General features: G+C 42.7%; 1 protein-coding gene across 1 annotated transcript; it reads right to left on the bottom strand.

The window, feature by feature from the left end:
- Positions 1-3,554: 3,554 nt before the first annotated feature.
- On the bottom strand, positions 3,555-4,286 carry LOC125603939. The gene has a single exon (XM_048774633.1). The coding sequence runs from the start codon at positions 4,284-4,286 to the stop codon at positions 3,555-3,557; it is 732 nt and encodes a 243-aa protein (XP_048630590.1).
- Positions 4,287-17,751: the final 13,465 nt, after the last annotated feature.

Genomic DNA, 17,751 nt, shown 5'->3' on the forward strand with positions numbered 1-17,751 from the left:
TCGAGAAGATGAACGTATGTCGATCGATGCAGCACTCTTGACATCAATCGATATGGATGCCAGAATGCGGGCCGAGCATATTTTATGACCGACTGAAAGCCCAGAAGCAACCACAAATTACCAGAATACCCTTGGACGACCAGAAACCCTATTTATGTTATTTATAAGCCATTGTTGACGGCTACACTATCTAAGCTTTCTTAAATTCATTGTTCTTAGTTAGGAGAGAAAGGAGGAACTATTTCAGAGTCCTCCTGGAACTCAATTGTCTTTGGTTTTATATCTATTGCAATTTCATCTATTCTTTCTATGATTTATGTGACAAACTTCATGTCTGAATAGATCCACCTGTTAGGTTTAGGGTTCAGATAGGTTATGAGGGATTAGCCCAAAATATAGAACTGCTAAGTTGTGATATTCATCATAGGATTGTTCTTACTACTTGTGTTCTAGAGTCATGAACTAGAACCCTGATCTTAGAATCATTAGGCACAATGCCATCGCTTGGTCTTTGCTCTGAACTGAATTCTATTGAGCTAGGATTGCTAGAACATACGAGAGTTGATTTAGGAACCCTGGTGAACACATATTCAACCCGATCGTAAAGCTTGCTAGAAGCGATATCGATCGATGATCCAATAGATTAATCAATCGATATTGTGAAAGGTGTATCGATCGATATTCCTATAGAATAATCGATTGACACTTTCTACAGATCAACATGCGAGAGCTGAGATCTTAGATCTAGTGATAGATAATCTAGACAAGCGAGAGCTGGTACATTATTGTTATTGTTTGAGTTCTATAATATCTTGCAAGCAACAATTAGCCTCTATATCATTATAATCATGATTACCTGAATAGAAACCGTAGATTTAGCAACCATCCTTCCATCAAACAACTCCTTGCCAAGCTGAACAATTGTCTTGTTCAACTTGTTGACTGCTTTATTTACTGCTTTGCTATATTTATTTACTGCTTTATAAACTATTAGCCTAGCTTAATTATACAACTATTAGATCTAATTGGTCCCCTAGGTCCATGTGAATTCGATCCCTAAGTACTACAACTCGGCCTGTTATTTGAGAGAGTATAAATCACTCTTTAGGATAATTTAAGTGATATTAACCCCTAAGAGGCTACATAGCCCGCTTCAATGAAGAGAAGGTGGCTATTCCCGAATGCAGCATCCCCATTGCTATCTCTGCCTTCAAGAGAGGCTTGCTCCCCGATCGGGACCTCAATAAGGAGTTAACCAAATACCAGTGCAAAACCATGGAAGACGTCCTATCTCGAGCCTGCGCAAAGGTAAAATGCAAGGAAAATGTTGCCAGCCAAGCAAGGCACAACAAAAGCAAGATCCCAGGACAATCAGATCAGACCAAACCGAGCGAGACGAGGAACCCTCTCGAAGACTAGCCAGGGATTCCGGAAATTGAAACCGGGGCAGATACCAGAACTGGCCGATCGAGAAGGCGGATGGGATGGCAGTGTCCACGTGGCCAGACATCTCTCACCTCTCCTTCTCAAGGCCGGAGCTGATCAGTGTTCTGAGGCAGATGGGCCAATAGGTCAAGTGGCCTCAGAAGATGAAAGCACCTGACTCTTTCAGGAACCCTAGTTTCTGGTGCGACTTCCACCGAGACCACGGTCACAAAATGGAGGACTGCATCGCACTGAAGATCAAGGTCAACGAGTTGCTTAAGAAAGGACACCTCAGGGAGTTCCTTTCCGAGAAGGCCAAGAGCCATCTAAGCAAGGAGACAATAGGAAAGCCCACTGAAGCTGCTCCCGTCTCGCCACCTCGACAAGACCGAGTGATCCATGTCATATCGGGTGGTTCGGGGTTGTGTTCCTGTCGATCGATTTCTGGTCCACGCTGTCGATCGCTGTTGCTTGGAGGGTGTTGATCGATACTTCCCTCGTAGACTTACGGATCGTGTGTGAATCAGCAGGCTCCTTCTTTGAAGAACCCCTAAATCCTCTCTTCATTGTTGTTCTTGGTACTAAGATGTATATACCTGAAACAGAAGAAAATATTTTATCAGTTTTTTTAACAATAGTAAAACCAAGACTAAATCTAACTAAACAAGATCTAATGGTGATTAAAGCGCCCCAGCGGCGCCAAATTCATATCACTCAAATTACCCTAAGAAGTGATTTATAATCTCTCAAATAAGAGGTCGAGTTGTAGTACTTAGGGATCAAATTCACAGGGAGCTAGGGAACCAATTAAATCTTATTAAGTTTGATTAAGCTAGGTTGATTTAATGATTAAATATAAAAGACAGATTTGTGAGCAAGTTAATTGCTCGATTGATTGATTGGGGTTTGATGGAAGGATGGTTTGCTAGATTTAGGGTTTCTATTCAGGAAATCAGGATTATAGTAGTATAGAGACTAAGGTTGGATATTCTAGAACTCAAACTAAGCAATAATCTATCAAATTTTGCATGTTTAAATTACCTATTCCTAGATCTAAGATCTCAACTCTCGCATATTGATCTTGAGAAAGTGTCGATCGACGCTATCAATGAGCTGTTGATCGATACACCTTTCAGACCATCGATCGATACAACTACCGAGTTGTCGATCGACGATCCTTCTAGCAAGCTTTAGCGACCAGGTTTGAACTATGTTCACTAGGTTTCTAGATCAACTATTTTCTTTCTCTAGCAATCCTAACACAATATGAATGGTCCAGGCAATAGACCATGCTCTCGCTTGCGCCTAATTATCCTAACAACATGATTCTAGTAAGCTACTTTAAAACACAAGCAGTAAGTTCAATTAAATTGATGGATATCCTAACAACTTAGCAATTATATATTTTGGACTAATCCCTTATCATATCTGAACCCTAAACCTAACTGGTGGATCTATTTAGACATGAAGTTGTCATAGAAAATCATAGATGAATAGATATAAAACGGTAATAGAATAGATAAAAAAACCAAAGGAGTTCCAGGAGGAGTCTGAACGAGTTCCTCCATTCTATCCTAACCTAAGAGAAACAATAGAATAGAAATCTTAGATAGTGCAGCCATCAACACTGGCTTATAAATAACATAAATAGGGTTTCTGGTCGCCAAGGATATTCTGGTAATTTGTGGTTGCTTCTGGGCTTCAGTCGGTCATAAAATATGCTCAGCCCATATTCTGGCATCACTGTCGACCGACACCAATGCTGTTTCATAATCTTCATCTCATTGACAGGTTCCTCTCGCGAGGCAGACTGATCACTCTTTATTAAAACGGGCATAACTTCTACTATAAGATGCTGATTGACCTCAAACCGGTGGTATTGGAAACCTAACTCAAAGATCTATCTTGTGTCAAACTATGGACTAAATATAACAGTGGGAAGGTTTCTATCCATAGCTAGACATCTGACGCATCTGTGCATTTCTGCACCTTAAAAGGCTCCAAAATCACCATATTTCTCCAGAACGTACCTGAACCTGTAAATACTCTAAATAGACTTTATATAATAGTAATTAGTTATTAAAACACTAATTAACCATGGCTAACAGTGGGTAAGATCCCATGGTCTATTAGGCGTCGTGATGTGGGGTGAGAACTTTCTTATGCTCCTTGGCCGTGAAACTTATTTCGTCCGTACCTAGGAGTATGCGTTTTTGCTTGGCTGCCTCTAGGCCGGGCTTGGCGTTCCAGGTGCTTTTCTTCGCGGCTGCGTGGCTTATGCCGCTGATCTCCGAACCACCCGATATGACATGAATCACTCGGTCTTGTCGAGGTGGCGAGACGGGAGCAGCTTCAGTGGGCTTTCCTATTGTCTCTTTGCTTAGATGGCTCTTGGCCTTCTCGGAAAGGAACTCCCTGAGGTGTCCTTTCTTAAGAAACTCGTTGACCTTGATCTTCAGTGCGATGCAGTCCTCCATTTTGTGACCGTGGTCTCGGTAGAAGTCGCACCAGAAACAAGGGTTCCGGAAAGAGTCAGGTGCTTTCATCTTCTGAGGCCACTTGACCTGCTGGCCCATCTGCCTCAGAACACTGATCAGCTCCGGCCTTGAGAAGGAGAGGTGAGAGATGTCTGGCCACGTGGACACTGCCATCCCATCCGCCTTCTCGATCGGCCAGTTCTGGTATCTGCCCCGGTTTCGATTTCCGTAATCCCTGGCTAGTCTTCGAGAGGGTTTCTCGTCTCGCTCGGTTTGGTCTGATCTGATTGTCCTGGGATCTTGCTTTTGTTGTGCCTTAGCGCAGCTGGCAACATTTTCCTCGCATTTTACCTTTGCCCAGGCTCGAGATAGGACGTCTTCCATGGTTTTGCACTGGTATTTGGTTAACTCCTTATTGAGGTCCTGATCGGGGAGCAAGCCTCTCTTGAAGGCAGAGATAGCAATGGGGATGCTGCATTCGGGAATAGCCACCTTCTCTTGATTGAAGCGGGCTATGTAGCCTCGTAGGGGTTAATTTCACTCAAATTATCCTAAGGAGTGATTTATACTCTCTCAAATAACAGACCGAGTTGTAGTACTGAGGGATCGAATTCACAGGGAGCTAGGGAACCAATTAGATCTAATAGTTGTATAATTAAGCTAGGCTAATAGTTTATAAAGCAGTCAACAAGTTGAACAAGACAATTGTTCAGCTTGGCAAGGAGTTGTTTAATGGAAGGATGGTTGCTAAATCTAGGGTTTCTATTCAAGTAATCATGATTATAATGATATAGAGGCTAATTGTTGTTTGCAAGATATTATAGAACTCAAACAATAACAATAATGTACCAGCTCTCGCTTGTCTAGATTATCTATCACTAGATCTAAGATCTCAGCTCTCGCATGTTGATCTGTAGAAAGTGTCAATCGATTATTCTATAGGAATATCGATCGATACACCTTTCACAATATCGATCGATTAATCTATTGGATCATCGATCGATATCACTTATAGCAAGCTTTACGATCGGGTTGAATATGTGTCCACCAGGGTTCCTAAATCAACTCTCGTATGTTCTAGCAATCCTAGCTCAATAGAATTCAGTTCAGAGAAAAGAAAAGACCAAGCGATGGCATTGTGCCTAATGATTTTAAGATCAGGGTTCTAGTTCATGACTCTAGAACACAAGCAGTAAGAACAATCCTATGATGAATATCACAACTTAGCAGTTCTATATTTTGGGCTAATCCCTCATAACCTATCTGAACCCTAAACCTAATAGGTGGATCTATTCAGACATGAAGTTTGTCACATAAATCATAGAAAGAATAGATGAAATTGCAATAGATATAAAACCAAAGACAATTGAGTTCCAGGAGGACTCTGAAAGAGTTCCTCCTTTCTCTCCTAACTAAGAACAATGAATTTAAGAAAGCTTAGATAGCGTAGCCGTCAACAATGGCTTATAAATAACATAAATAGGGTTTCTGGTCGTCCAAGGGTATTCTGGTAATTTGTGGTTGCTTCTGGGCTTTCAGTCGGTCATAAAATATGATCGGCCCGCATTCTGGCATCCATATCGATCGATGTCAAGAGTGCTGCATCGATCGACATACGTTCCTCTTCTCGGCAGTTTCCTCTCGCGAGGTAGACTGACCACTCCTCAGAAAAACGGGCATAACCTCTGCTACAGGATGCTGCTTGACCTCAAACTGGTGGCATTGGAAAGCTAACTCAAAGATCTATCTTGTATGAAAATATGGGATCAGTCTAACGGTGGGAAGGTCACAGTCCATAGCTAGACATCCGACGCGTCTGTGCAGTTCTGCACCTCAAAAAGCTCCAAAAGACACCAAAATCACCACTTTCCTCCAAATCGTCCCTGAGCCTGTAAACACTCTAAATAAACTCCCCCAGACTTATCCTTTTTGCTTTTCCTCAAGCAAAACAGATTGGCAGTCTCTCTGAAAAAGGTTTGAAAACAGCAAAGATTCACATGATTTAAAACTTAGAATCATCACTCTACAATATTGCAATCCACATCTAAGAAATCTTAATCACAAAAGCACATTATACCATATCCTAGCTTAGCAACCAAATTCACCTAGCCAAGAACTTAGCAAATCCTGCCTGAAATTCCCCTCTACCAACCTCATTTCTAGCATAAATAAAAGTGCAAGCTTTACCTTAGGAGCATCAATCACAGGATGCAAGGATTTTCAAACAAGTATCTGGATCTGCAGGTAAAAGTTAGTTCATATCTTTTCTCTCTACTAATTTCTCTCTTCAGTCAAAGTCTGCTTATATTGCAAGATCATTGACCAACATTGGACAGACTTCCATGAATCAAGCCTTAATGGTGGTTGCCACCAAGTCCTGTTCACTTCCTTTTGACCTATATCCAAGAATTCATGTGAATCGAACCTTGATGATTGCCGCCACCAAGTCCCGTTCGAATTATTTTTGTTGGAATCCTTATGAATCAAGCCTTAATGGTTGTAGCCACCAAGTCCTGTTCAGATTCCACCTAACTAACACCTATATATATATATTTTTTTTTTGTATATTATTTTTTTCTTTTTCCTTCTTTTTCGTTTTTTTTTTGAAAATAAATAGCTCTACCTATAAATCTAGGGTCGAAATAGATAGATAAAAGGTGATAAATCTACACAAGGCTTTACCTTCCAGACTTGTTTAAAGAATCCAATCTCATGTATACCAAGCCCCAAGACAAGCAGTTGTGTCAGGGTTAGTGTTAGAGGTCAGCTTTGATTCCTTCAAACAATCTCAGGAAGTGTGAATAGTTGACAGATTGATCCACTTTAGTATATTTAGTAGAACCTCCCCCACACTTTAACAACGCTTTCACCCGTGTTATACATTTTAAGATTGGTAGGGAAATAAAACATGAGGACAATATTTAACAAGGTGAAACGTTATACCTAATCACTGATGGTGAGCGTCGATCGAGACAGTTAACTGGCGATCGATCGATACTCATGATGCTCTGTCGACCGAAAATGGCCTGTTATCGTCGATCGCTTCTTGTATATCAACTCTTTTTCCTTGGATCTTTTTCCTTTTACCTATCATAAACAAAAACACTAAAAGTCAGTAAAAGATCTTTTTCCTTTTACCTATCATAAACAAAAACACTAAAAGTCAGTAAAAGATAACTAATAAAACATAACAAATAAAACATAACTTTTTTCCGATGAACACTGTCCTGCTACAGTAACACTGCTACAGTAACTCCTGGTTTTTTGCTACAGTGTCGATCGATTTTTTGCTACAGTGTCGATCGATTTCCTTGCTACAGTGTCGATCGATGCTACAGTGCATCTGCTACAGTGCGGTTGCTACACAACTGTAGTTACTGTTCATCTGTCTTTTTTTTTGATCTACAATAAATAAAAACTTGAATCAGTGACAATCAAAACTAAACTGAAAGAAATTACCTAATAGTGGGTTGCCTCCCACTCAGCGCTTTGTTATAGTCATTTAGCTTGACTTCTGGTCCGCACGCGAAAGCTGGAACATAGGACTTAGACAGCTGATTAGCAATTGCATGCGAAAGCTGGATTGCTACTTATTAAAATCGAGTTCTAGAATTGAATCTATAAAACCCTTAGCATCCTTGATTGTAGTATTGAATCTCTTGATTGATAAATCTCTTAGTCTAGCTATTTCTCCTAATTGGTTACAACCTCAATTAACCAATCGAACAACTACTTTGTTCACCTTGCATTCATTTATTTACTGTTTTATAAACTGTTTGCCTAGCTTAATCTTGATTTCTATAGTCTATTGTGTGCCCTAGCTCTTTGGGGATTCGATCCCTAAGTGCTACAACTCAACCTCTTATTTGAGAGGGTACAAATCACTCCTTAGGGTAATTTGAGTGATATCAAATTTGAGACTGTTGCCGGGGAGCTTTGATCGCCATTAGACTTGATTATTAGGTTTAGTCTAGGTTTTATTTACTGTTTTAAGTTATTCACAAAAGTTTTTTCTTGTTTTTCAGGTACATGCCCAATTGTACCAAAAGCAGCAAGGAGGAATTACTATTCTTCTCAGACCCACCACGACTGGAACGCACGACCCGCAAAGAGAAACGTGCAGCATTGATCGACACCAACTCTTCTTCGTCGATCGACATTTGTGAGAGAGCAACGATCGACACTTCAAATCTAGCGTCGATAGATACCAAACCGCGAACAGACAACATGGTCGCGGCTCCTGTGCTGACAAGGAATGAGAATGGAGACCTGCATGACCCTGAGGGTCATATGTGTAATGCAGCAGGTCATAAAGTATATGCACATAGGGCTGTAATCCTTGACACATCTGCTGCTACAGAGGTTGATAGAGTTCTTCGACAGAGAACGATGGCAGAATGGATCCTGTCGAGTCAGTTCTATACCAATAGGAATGCAATTCAACCTCCAGCGATCCAAGGAGTTAATATGAAACCCGCATACTGGTTCTATTGGATTAGCACCTTTTTCATGGTCTTCCACATGAAAATCCCTTGGATCATATTGAGACTACATCATCTATAAGCTGTTCAAATATTCTCTTTCTCGGAATGCGATTAGATAGCTGAAGCAATTACCACCAAGATCTCTCACTACCTGGAATGATGTCAGGACTGCGTTTTTGACTAAATTTTTTTATGATGAAAAGGCTGAAGAGATAAGAGATGAGATTTGGCCATTCTCTCAGGGACCTAGAGAAGCTTTCAAAAGCTCTTGGGAGAGGTTTAGGAGATACCAAAAGGACTGTCCACATCATGGTTTTACAGAGATTCAGTCGTTGAAGAGGTTTTGCAAGGGTATTGATGTGCGATATTATATAAGGCTGCATCTTGCAAGCGAAGGAAACTTCGAGACAAGGATCCTAGAGGAAGCTAAGGAATTGATTGAGAACTGAGTGTCAAGAAAAGTTTCCAAGAATTTGGATATGCACAAGATGAGATAGGCTGTAATAGATGGTGACAAGATAGTTGAAGCCAACATTGGTTATGTACATGAAGTCTCGTTGGTAGAACATGCTGTTGAGAAGGATGAGGATCAGGGCCATATATAAACGATGTAATCTATGATAGAGAAGGTCCTGGAAATTCAGCAGGAGACGAGTGCATACTTAAATCTGAGGTTGGATGTTCTCTACAAAGAGCTGAATAGAAAATTTGAAACCTTAGATGTCCATGTCATGATGCTGGATACCCAGGTTTCTCAGACTGCAGAAGCTGTGAAGAAGCAAGAAGCTATGGTCAAAGGGAAAGCTGTGGAAAGTGAGAGGCACCATGTTGATACCATCTCAGATAATGACTTTGGGGAAGTGCTCGAGCAGGAGCAGCTGGAAGAAGATGCGTTTCTAGTCGAAAGCTCCATGACCATAGGAAGCTCGTACTGGTGTCGATCGACACCAACAACTGAGCACCGATCGACATCATCAGCCGAGCATCAATCGACACCACTTTTGGGATCGAAAAAACTGTTCGAATTCAGATCCATTCAGACTTCACCGCACGATACCCTCATCCTCCCATCCTGTACTGTTCTAAAAGGGAAAACATTGATCGACAACAAGATGTGAACACTGAACGGCAACAGCAGCCGAGCGGCAATCGATGCCCGCCTTTGACATATCGAGTGCGTTTACCAAGCATGGATGCAGACCGCTTGAATGCAACTCGAAACCAATCTCAAACATCAGTTTGTTTAAAGACACCAGAGGAGACCAGTCAGCAACATGCAGAGGCACCGGAGCAAGAGCAATCGATCCTAGCTGAAACCTCTTTCGTTGAAAGTATCGATCGACGACATAAACCAGATATCGATCGACACCAAATGGATGGACACGAACCTTCCATGGAACAGCAGGCAACTGAATAAAGAATTACAAGTGGGAAGAAAGTGAAATCTAGGAAACCCTATATTCCCAAACACCTTAGGAGAGAAGCTAACAAAGTGGAAGTTGATGAATTTAATAAGAGGGTGAAGAGGGTTCCTAAGGATATGTCTTTCGGGGAAAGCATATTATAAGTACAGACTTGGTAATTTCTTCCGAGAGAGCAGAGAGACAGATAAGGACATTGAGCTGCTATTCAACAAGGTCATCCGTAAACCTAAGATGACTCTGAAGAAGGAGCAAGATCCTGGAAAGTTCCTGATTCCATGCTGTATACATGACCAAGACTTGCCAGATGACCTCTGCGATACTGGATCTGTAGTTAGCATCATGGCCATAGACGCTGTTGAGCTATTAGGACTAAAGATGGAACCTTCATTTTAAGTGAGTATGGACCCTATGACAAATAAAAGGATTAGATTACTCAGAATACGAATAACAAAATGTTTGCTATGATATATATATAATAGACTAATGATCATATCACGCAATTTTGACAAACGTTGGGCTCTAACTTCTTCCCTCCACTCATGACATATACTATAGGTAGAACAACATCAAATTCAAATGAGCCTAATGAATAAAGGTGTCACTATATGATATCCACAATGAAGGCTTCAAAGTAATATACTTACAGGAGGAGTATAACCGAGATTAACTTACGAGTGTGCTACCAAGAAGTACAAAGCAAACTCAGCAGGAATGATCCAGAATGTTAAGGTGGAGATAGGGGAATGCACTATCCCTGTGGACTTTCCTGTCGTGGAGATCAAATCAGGCAAGACATCTTCTCTACTTTCTGGAAGGGCATTCATGGCTACAGTAGGGGCAGTTTGTGATCTAAAGAAGAATAAGATTTGCTTGACGAATGTTGATGAAAGATTCTTCTACGATCCTGTTGAAAAGAATAAGAGTGAGGAGTTTATTTCATGCATAGAGATGTTTGAAGATCCAGCACGTACAGTCGATTCGAGTCTTGAGCCTGCAAAACCATTTTCACCATCGGTCGACATTCAGCCAGCAGCATCGGTCGACAGGCTACCTAGAGAATCGATTGCCATTCAGCCATCCACATCGATCGACACCCTCCGAATTTCAGAACAGACCAAGACTGAAAAGTCTAAGTCTAGGGGAAGGACTAGGAAGAGGAAGAAGAAAAAGAAGAAGAAGGTACGCAGATCTCCTGTCACTAGTCTCTTCGCAATGTCAAGAAGGAAATCTTGAGTGTAGAGTGCGCTGCAGAGGAGGTCCAGAACCTGTTACCATGGTTAGGGTGCTATGTGATCCAGAGCTAGGAGAGCAAGGGAAAGTTTCTGCAAGAGCTTTTATCAACTGCATCAACAAGATAAGGAAGAGAGACACTAACACTTGTTTTGGAGCAAGTTCACATTCTCATCCGGACTGATTCAGATCTCTAGAAGTCAAGCTAATGACTAAAAATAAGCGCTAAGTGGGAGGCAACCCACTATTAGGTATTTTCTTTAAAGCTAAGTTTTAATTTTTACTGATTTTCGTTTTCAAATTTTATGCAAAAAAAAAGAGATCCAAGGTTCATGAGTTTAGGACCAGCATCGATCGACTGCTGGCCAGCGTATCGATCGACAGAGCATCATAAGTATCGATCGCCACTTAACTGTGTTGGGCGATACTGACATCAATGGCAGTTATACTCGCGAAACCTTGTTAAATTTAGTACTTATGGTTTATCTTCCAACCATCTTAGACTGTATAACACTGGGACAGTGTTGTTTAAGTCAGGGGGAGGTTCTACTAATATTATGCTTTATTTTGGGTATATAAAAAAAGGATCCGTGGAGACGATTTCCTGGCCTACTGAGCGATGAGACCAGATCGATATCAATCAACAGTACCACACCAGAATCAGCCGACGAAAACTCAAACACGTGGATTGATAATCAACATCAGCGAGCAGGTATATCGTTCTACCTTGTTACTTATGCACTTATGATTTATTTCCCACCAAACTCCGGCTAGATAAACACTAAGGACAGTGTAATCTATGTCTGGGGGAGGTTTATTGATATTTATTTTATCTATGAGTTTTATAAAATGTTTTCAAAAGAGTTTTATTGAGTCAAGAAGGATTATCTAACCACTCTCTAGCACCATTCTTAGATTTATTGACCGCAGAGTGTACTAGAGATACCAAAGCGGGTCACCAGCCAATTATCCACACTTGCTGATATTGTTTGAAGGAACCAAAGCTGACCTCCAACCTAATTGAGCTTAATCTGCTTGTCTTCGGGCTTGGTATACATTGGATTGGATTCTTCCTGCAAGTCCGGAAGGTAAGAAAGTATGTGTGTCGCTACTCCCCCCTCACTCCCCTTCAGTTTTAAAAAGGATAAGAACAGAATTTGGTGGCTACAACCATTAAAGCTTGATTCATTAAAATTCTAGAAAAAGATAAAGGTCAAAAAGAAGTGAACAGGATCTAGTGGCTACAACCATTAGAGTTTGATTCATGGAAGCATGTCCAAATTATCTCTGTCAATTAAAAAAATAAAATGATACCCTTTAGAAAAGGGAGACATTGGCTGAGAAGAAGTGAGAAGAGAGAGAAGAAATGAACTAGATAAGACTACATGTATGTTCAGATACTTGCTTGAGTAAGAGTCCATGTGTCCAGTGTGTTAGGGGTTTTTTTGTGTAGGCTCTTTTAGAGTACCACAGAACGATGGATAAGCTAGAGAATCGTATGTGTTTTGAGTAGGTTTGTATGTTTCGTGAGGATTTGGGTAAAGTAATAAGAAGATAGGCTTAAAGAAACGTTTTATTTGGTAGAACAAGCGAAAGTAAACAAGGTTACAAAGTATTAGGTAAGAACTCGAATTCTAGCTGTCTAACCCTAGTCTCTAAGCCTTAGAGAAGTCGATCCTTTGCTTTTGGGACTTAGGAGCCCTTATATAGTCGCCTTGAAGTCAGTTTGATTTAGGTTGAACTCTTCCATATTCGGAAATATGAAAGGTTCTCCTAATCAGAAATCTTCCATTTCTCGGAAGAGAGGTCGGTCCCTGGGACTGGTCCCAGGGTTCCTTTTAGCGGGGACCTGGAGCGTTCCTGTATCAGGGACCCGAGGATGTGGGTCCTGCCTGGAGGCTGGAGGAAATGATACCGAGTTATTTTTCCCTAACAGTTTTCCCCTTATTGTTCAATTTCGTCATCGAACTCGGGGAATAACCTGTGCACTCAAGTCAACCGGGGTTGCTCATTCTCAGCAGGCTCCCCTTAGGCAGGACTCCGCTTCATCGGTCCTGAACCCGGGCAAGGATTGGTTCCAACTTACTTAGTTGGAGCTTGATAGTAGCGTCTTGAATTTTCTGGAGACGATGAGGCTGGGGAGAGTTCTTGTTGAAGAGAACCGAAGTCTCTTAAGCTAGGATCCTTTGAACCAGAAAAAGGCGGGAGCGTGATCTGAGTAGCGTTTTTCCTTCCTGGATCGGATTTCCTTCATTCTAGGCCGGTCACCCTTTGTTAACGATTCTCAAGGAGATTTGGAAATATTCGATTTCCTTTTCTCTGTCTTTAAAAAGGAAAGGGTTGGGCGTATATTTAGGATGCACAGCGCTTCTCACCAGATCATCCCTGATTTGAGAAAGATGAATTCTGATTTACCCTCTCTTCCTGCCTCGCTAGTAGGTGGTCACTGTTGGACCCAATTTTGGTCCATATACTAATGGGCCGCAACCGAAGACACGGGGCTTAGAGAGCTGAAGCCCACAACGAGAATACGATTTCGAAGAGGTCTCGCCGAGGTCGCGGAGATCGTCTACGTATATGTAAGCCACCTTAACGGCTCTATCACCGCTTTCGAGAAAAACAATAAAGACCTAGTCTTCGCCCTAGCGGCGGCAAAAATCATCATCAAATCAAATCCAAGCGATACCGGTCATCAAGCGAAGAGACTCGGGTTAAATGATAAACCGCCTCTTTCCATTTTCAATTAAATCAAAAGAGGCTGGGGGACAAATGTTGGAACCAATTTTGGTCCATATACTAACAGGCCACGACCAAAGACACGGGCCTTAGGGAGCTGAAGCCCACAACGAGAATACGAGTTCGAAGAGGTCTCGCCGAGGTCGCGGAGATCACGGAACAGGAGACGAAGATCTGTGAGCCGTTACGAATATCACGGGATCGACTTACTACAAAGGAGGAAGGAGGAACACGGAGAAGGAGACATTGAAAACCCTAGAGAGAGCTACACACATACATCGACCTTGTTTTTTCCCGTTCTTAGATTTATCGATCTCACTTGTGTAATTCGATCTAGTTCAACTTATTGTATTCGATTCTATTCATCAATAAAGTCCATTTTTGCGTAATGGAAACTGTTAACATCGTTGTGTTCTAAAGATATTGTTGCCTACATCTTTTATCTTTCCTAGATCAAACTCCCGATCACTATCAAATACTTAGTGTAGATTTTAGGTTCTATATTTTGGCGCCAACTGCGGGGAAGATAAACGAAAAACATCTTTGCTAAAGAAACTGATCTAAGTTTCCTAAGCGCGATTATGGATCCTAATCAGACCACTGGGACAGCTCCTTTGACGGTCAATGACATCAATCCTGTCGGGCCCGACTTGGGAACCAGAGTGACACCAATTGGGTTAGCGGGAGCCAACGACGCGACCGAAACAGCCCCGACGCAACAAATCCCTCCAATCGAGACTTCATGTCAAGATGGATCTCTTCCAATCAATCAGACATCAATCTCGGAACGAGCTGGAGCTCGGGTCTGGAACCGCCCTGGAGACAGACCATCCTCCAACGACCTGACCCGATCCCAATCCAGACTGATTTCGCCGACTCCTCTAGCCCAAACTCGAGGTAACTAACCGAACTCCGAGGAAAGATGACAACTCTAATCGACAAGATTCGTAGTCAAAGGATCGCCAACCAATCTGTTGCTAACAGACTGGATCAAGCCGAAAGGGGGCTCGCAGAGCATCGAGCTGCAAACATTCGAGAAAGAAATCAAATGCCCCTCGATCCGTTAAGAGCGACGTCCAACCCTCAAAGCGCTGGACTGTTCGGTACTCCAGAGATCCCAAGCGCTCGATCTGGGCGCTACATGGGAGAAAATTCACAACGACCCTCGCCCCAAGGCATAACCCACTGAAGCTTAAGCTACAGTGGATTGGACCAAATCAATACTGGGCTCCCAACGCCCACGAAGCACTCCGATCCAATTCCAGAACGGATCAACGAAAAGGCAGGGGAAGCCAAGGACACTGATCCCACCACCGAACCATTCTATCTCCGAGAATCTAACTCCATCCACGATGAGAACCTTCCATCAAGCAGGATTTGATAGCCTAACGGAACAAGCTCGGAGACACGACCTTCGCGGTCCCGTCAATATCGACCCCCAAAGGGAAGACTTAGGGATCCCGAGCGAAACTGGGACGTTTCAGAATTATATCGAAAGGAACGATGCCGAGCTCAAAAGGATACATGCGATCGTGCACATGGCTATCAGTTCTTCTCCCGATATCGACATGGTCATCGAAGAAACGAGGAGGACTCCATTCTCAAACAATCGCCAGTGTAAGGCTGCATCACATCGGGAAACTGAAATTCCCCGAATACGCCGGAAACACAGACCCGAAGGCCCATGTACGAGCCTTCCGTTTAGAAATATCTAGAGCACACCTCACCGACGACGAAAAAGAAGCAGGTTGCTGCCGCTTCTTTGCCGAGAACCTCACCGGGGCCGCCCTCGACAATTCATATAGACCAGAGTTGCCGAAGCAGATCTCTGGAATCTCAAACAAGCGTCTTTCGAGCCATTTAGAGCGTACATAAACAAATCCCGAGAAATCAAGGCCAAGATCTCACATCCGAACGAAGTCGTTGCCCTCGCGGCACTAAAGAATGGCGTCTGGTTCTCATCCAAATTCAGGGAAGAATTGGCGGTACGAGAACTATCTCGTTGGATGACGCCCTACACCGAGCCTCTTATTTCGCCACCCACGAGGAGGAGGACGCAGCCTTGAAAGAACTGCCTTGAATTCTATCAGCATTCTTCTCAGCCCCTCGGAGAGTTTGGAGCCGATCTTGAGGTTACGGGTCGAGTTTCCTTCGATCAACGGCATGTCATCCATATCTTCAATCTCGGGTTCTACCATATGTGGAGCCTGAGGCGTGCTTTGCGATGGTGGAGCTACCTCAGCCCATTTCTTTAGAGCGACCTGGTAGCAGTGGTGAGCGGTTTCCTGATCTCCTTTAATCGCTCTAATGCCCCAGGGTGTGGGGAATTTTATTATCTGGTGGAGAGTTGAGGGGACTGCCCCCATGCTGTGAATCCATGCTCGGCCCAGGATCCCGTTATAGGAAGAGTGGCAGTTAACGACCGGGAACTTGGTGTGTAAACTGACCCCTTCCGCGTAGGTAGGGAGGATGGTTTCCCCCGTTGTTCGTTTGATTTCTCCGCTTAACCCGAAGAGGGGGGTCACTCTGCGTATCAGGGCATTATCCTCCAGCCCTAGACCTTGATATGCAGCATGGAAGATGATATTACAAGAACTACCACTCTCCACCAGTATCCTCTTGACCAGACAGTTTGCTATAGTAAGCGAGATGACGAGGGCGTCATGATGTGGAACCAAGACCTTCTCTTGTTCTTCGACTGTGAAACCTATCTTGTCGGTCCCAGGGTGTTCCGACTTGATGGTTTCAGGGTCGTTCCCTACACTGTTGGTATTGACGGCGGGTTGGCTTACATCACCTGCCTCCAGCCAACCGAATATGACGTGGGCTTGATGTAGTTTAGTTTCTCGGCTTTGCAAGTCGCCGGGTAGCCCCTGGGGCTCGGTTTTTCTTCGAACGGCTTCGGATAGCTCGTTGCGCTCATCCATCGCCATCATCACGTAGTTAGATTACTCCCCTCCTTCTAGTGCCAAACTGTTAAGGGATTTTTGTGTAGGCTCTTTTAGAGTACCACAGAACGATGGATAAGCTAGAGAGTCGTATCTGTTTTGAGTAGGTTTGTATGTTTCGTGAGGATTTGGGTAAAGTAATAAGAAGATAGTCTTCAAAAAACGTTTTATTAGGTAGAACAAGCGAGAGTAAACAAGGTTACAAAGTATTAGGTAAGAACCCTAATTCTAGCTGTCTAACCCTAGTCTCTAAGCCTTGGAGAAGTCGATCCTTTGATTTTGGGACTTAGGAGCCCTTATATAGTCGCCTTGAAGTCGGTTTGATTTAGGTTGAACTCTTCCATATTCGGAAATATGGAAGGTTCTCCTTATCGGAAATCTTCCATTTCTCGGAAGAGAGGTCGGTCCCTGGGACTGGTCCCAGGGTTCCTTTTAGCGGGGACCTGGAGCGTTCCTGTATCGGGGACCCGGGGGTCTGGGTCCTGCCTGGAGGCTGGAGGAAATGATATCGGCGTATTTTTCCCTAACACAGTGATCGATACTCCCAAGGTAAACCTACACCTTTATTTGATATGTATGAAGTGAGGTAGACATGATTAGTTAAGTTGTTTGCTGATATGGAATTGGTTGTTATGCTAGGATATTGCATATAAAGTACCTCTAAAGTTGTGATTGATTTGATGTGGTTTGCAATAATGTAGAGGTGATGATATGAGTTCTTAAATTGTGTGAGTCCCTGCTGTTTTCAAACCTCTTTTAGAGAGATTGCCGTTTCTTTTGCTTGGGGACAAGCAAAAAGGTAAGTCTGGGGAGTTGATATACCATGGATTTTACCCACTTTTAGCCATGGTATATAGATGTTTTTAGACATATTTATTCTATATAGGAGTCTATTTAGTATAATTTCAGGTTAATGGACGATTTGAAGGAAAGTGGTGATTTTGAAGTCTTTTGGAACCTTTTGAGGTGCAGGGCTGTACAGACGTGTCAGATGTTTAGATATGAATGCAGACCTTCCCACGGTGAG

The sequence above is a fragment of the Brassica napus genome, unplaced genomic scaffold, assembly GCF_020379485.1.
Source record: "Brassica napus cultivar Da-Ae unplaced genomic scaffold, Da-Ae ScsIHWf_432;HRSCAF=663, whole genome shotgun sequence".
Taxonomy (NCBI): domain Eukaryota; kingdom Viridiplantae; phylum Streptophyta; class Magnoliopsida; order Brassicales; family Brassicaceae; genus Brassica; species Brassica napus.

Bases quoted from the DNA above. Each gene is read 5' to 3' on its own strand.
- LOC125603939 (XM_048774633.1), bottom strand. From the start codon at position 4,286: ATGGAAGACGTCCTATCTCGAGCCTGGGCAAAGGTAAAATGCGAGGAA.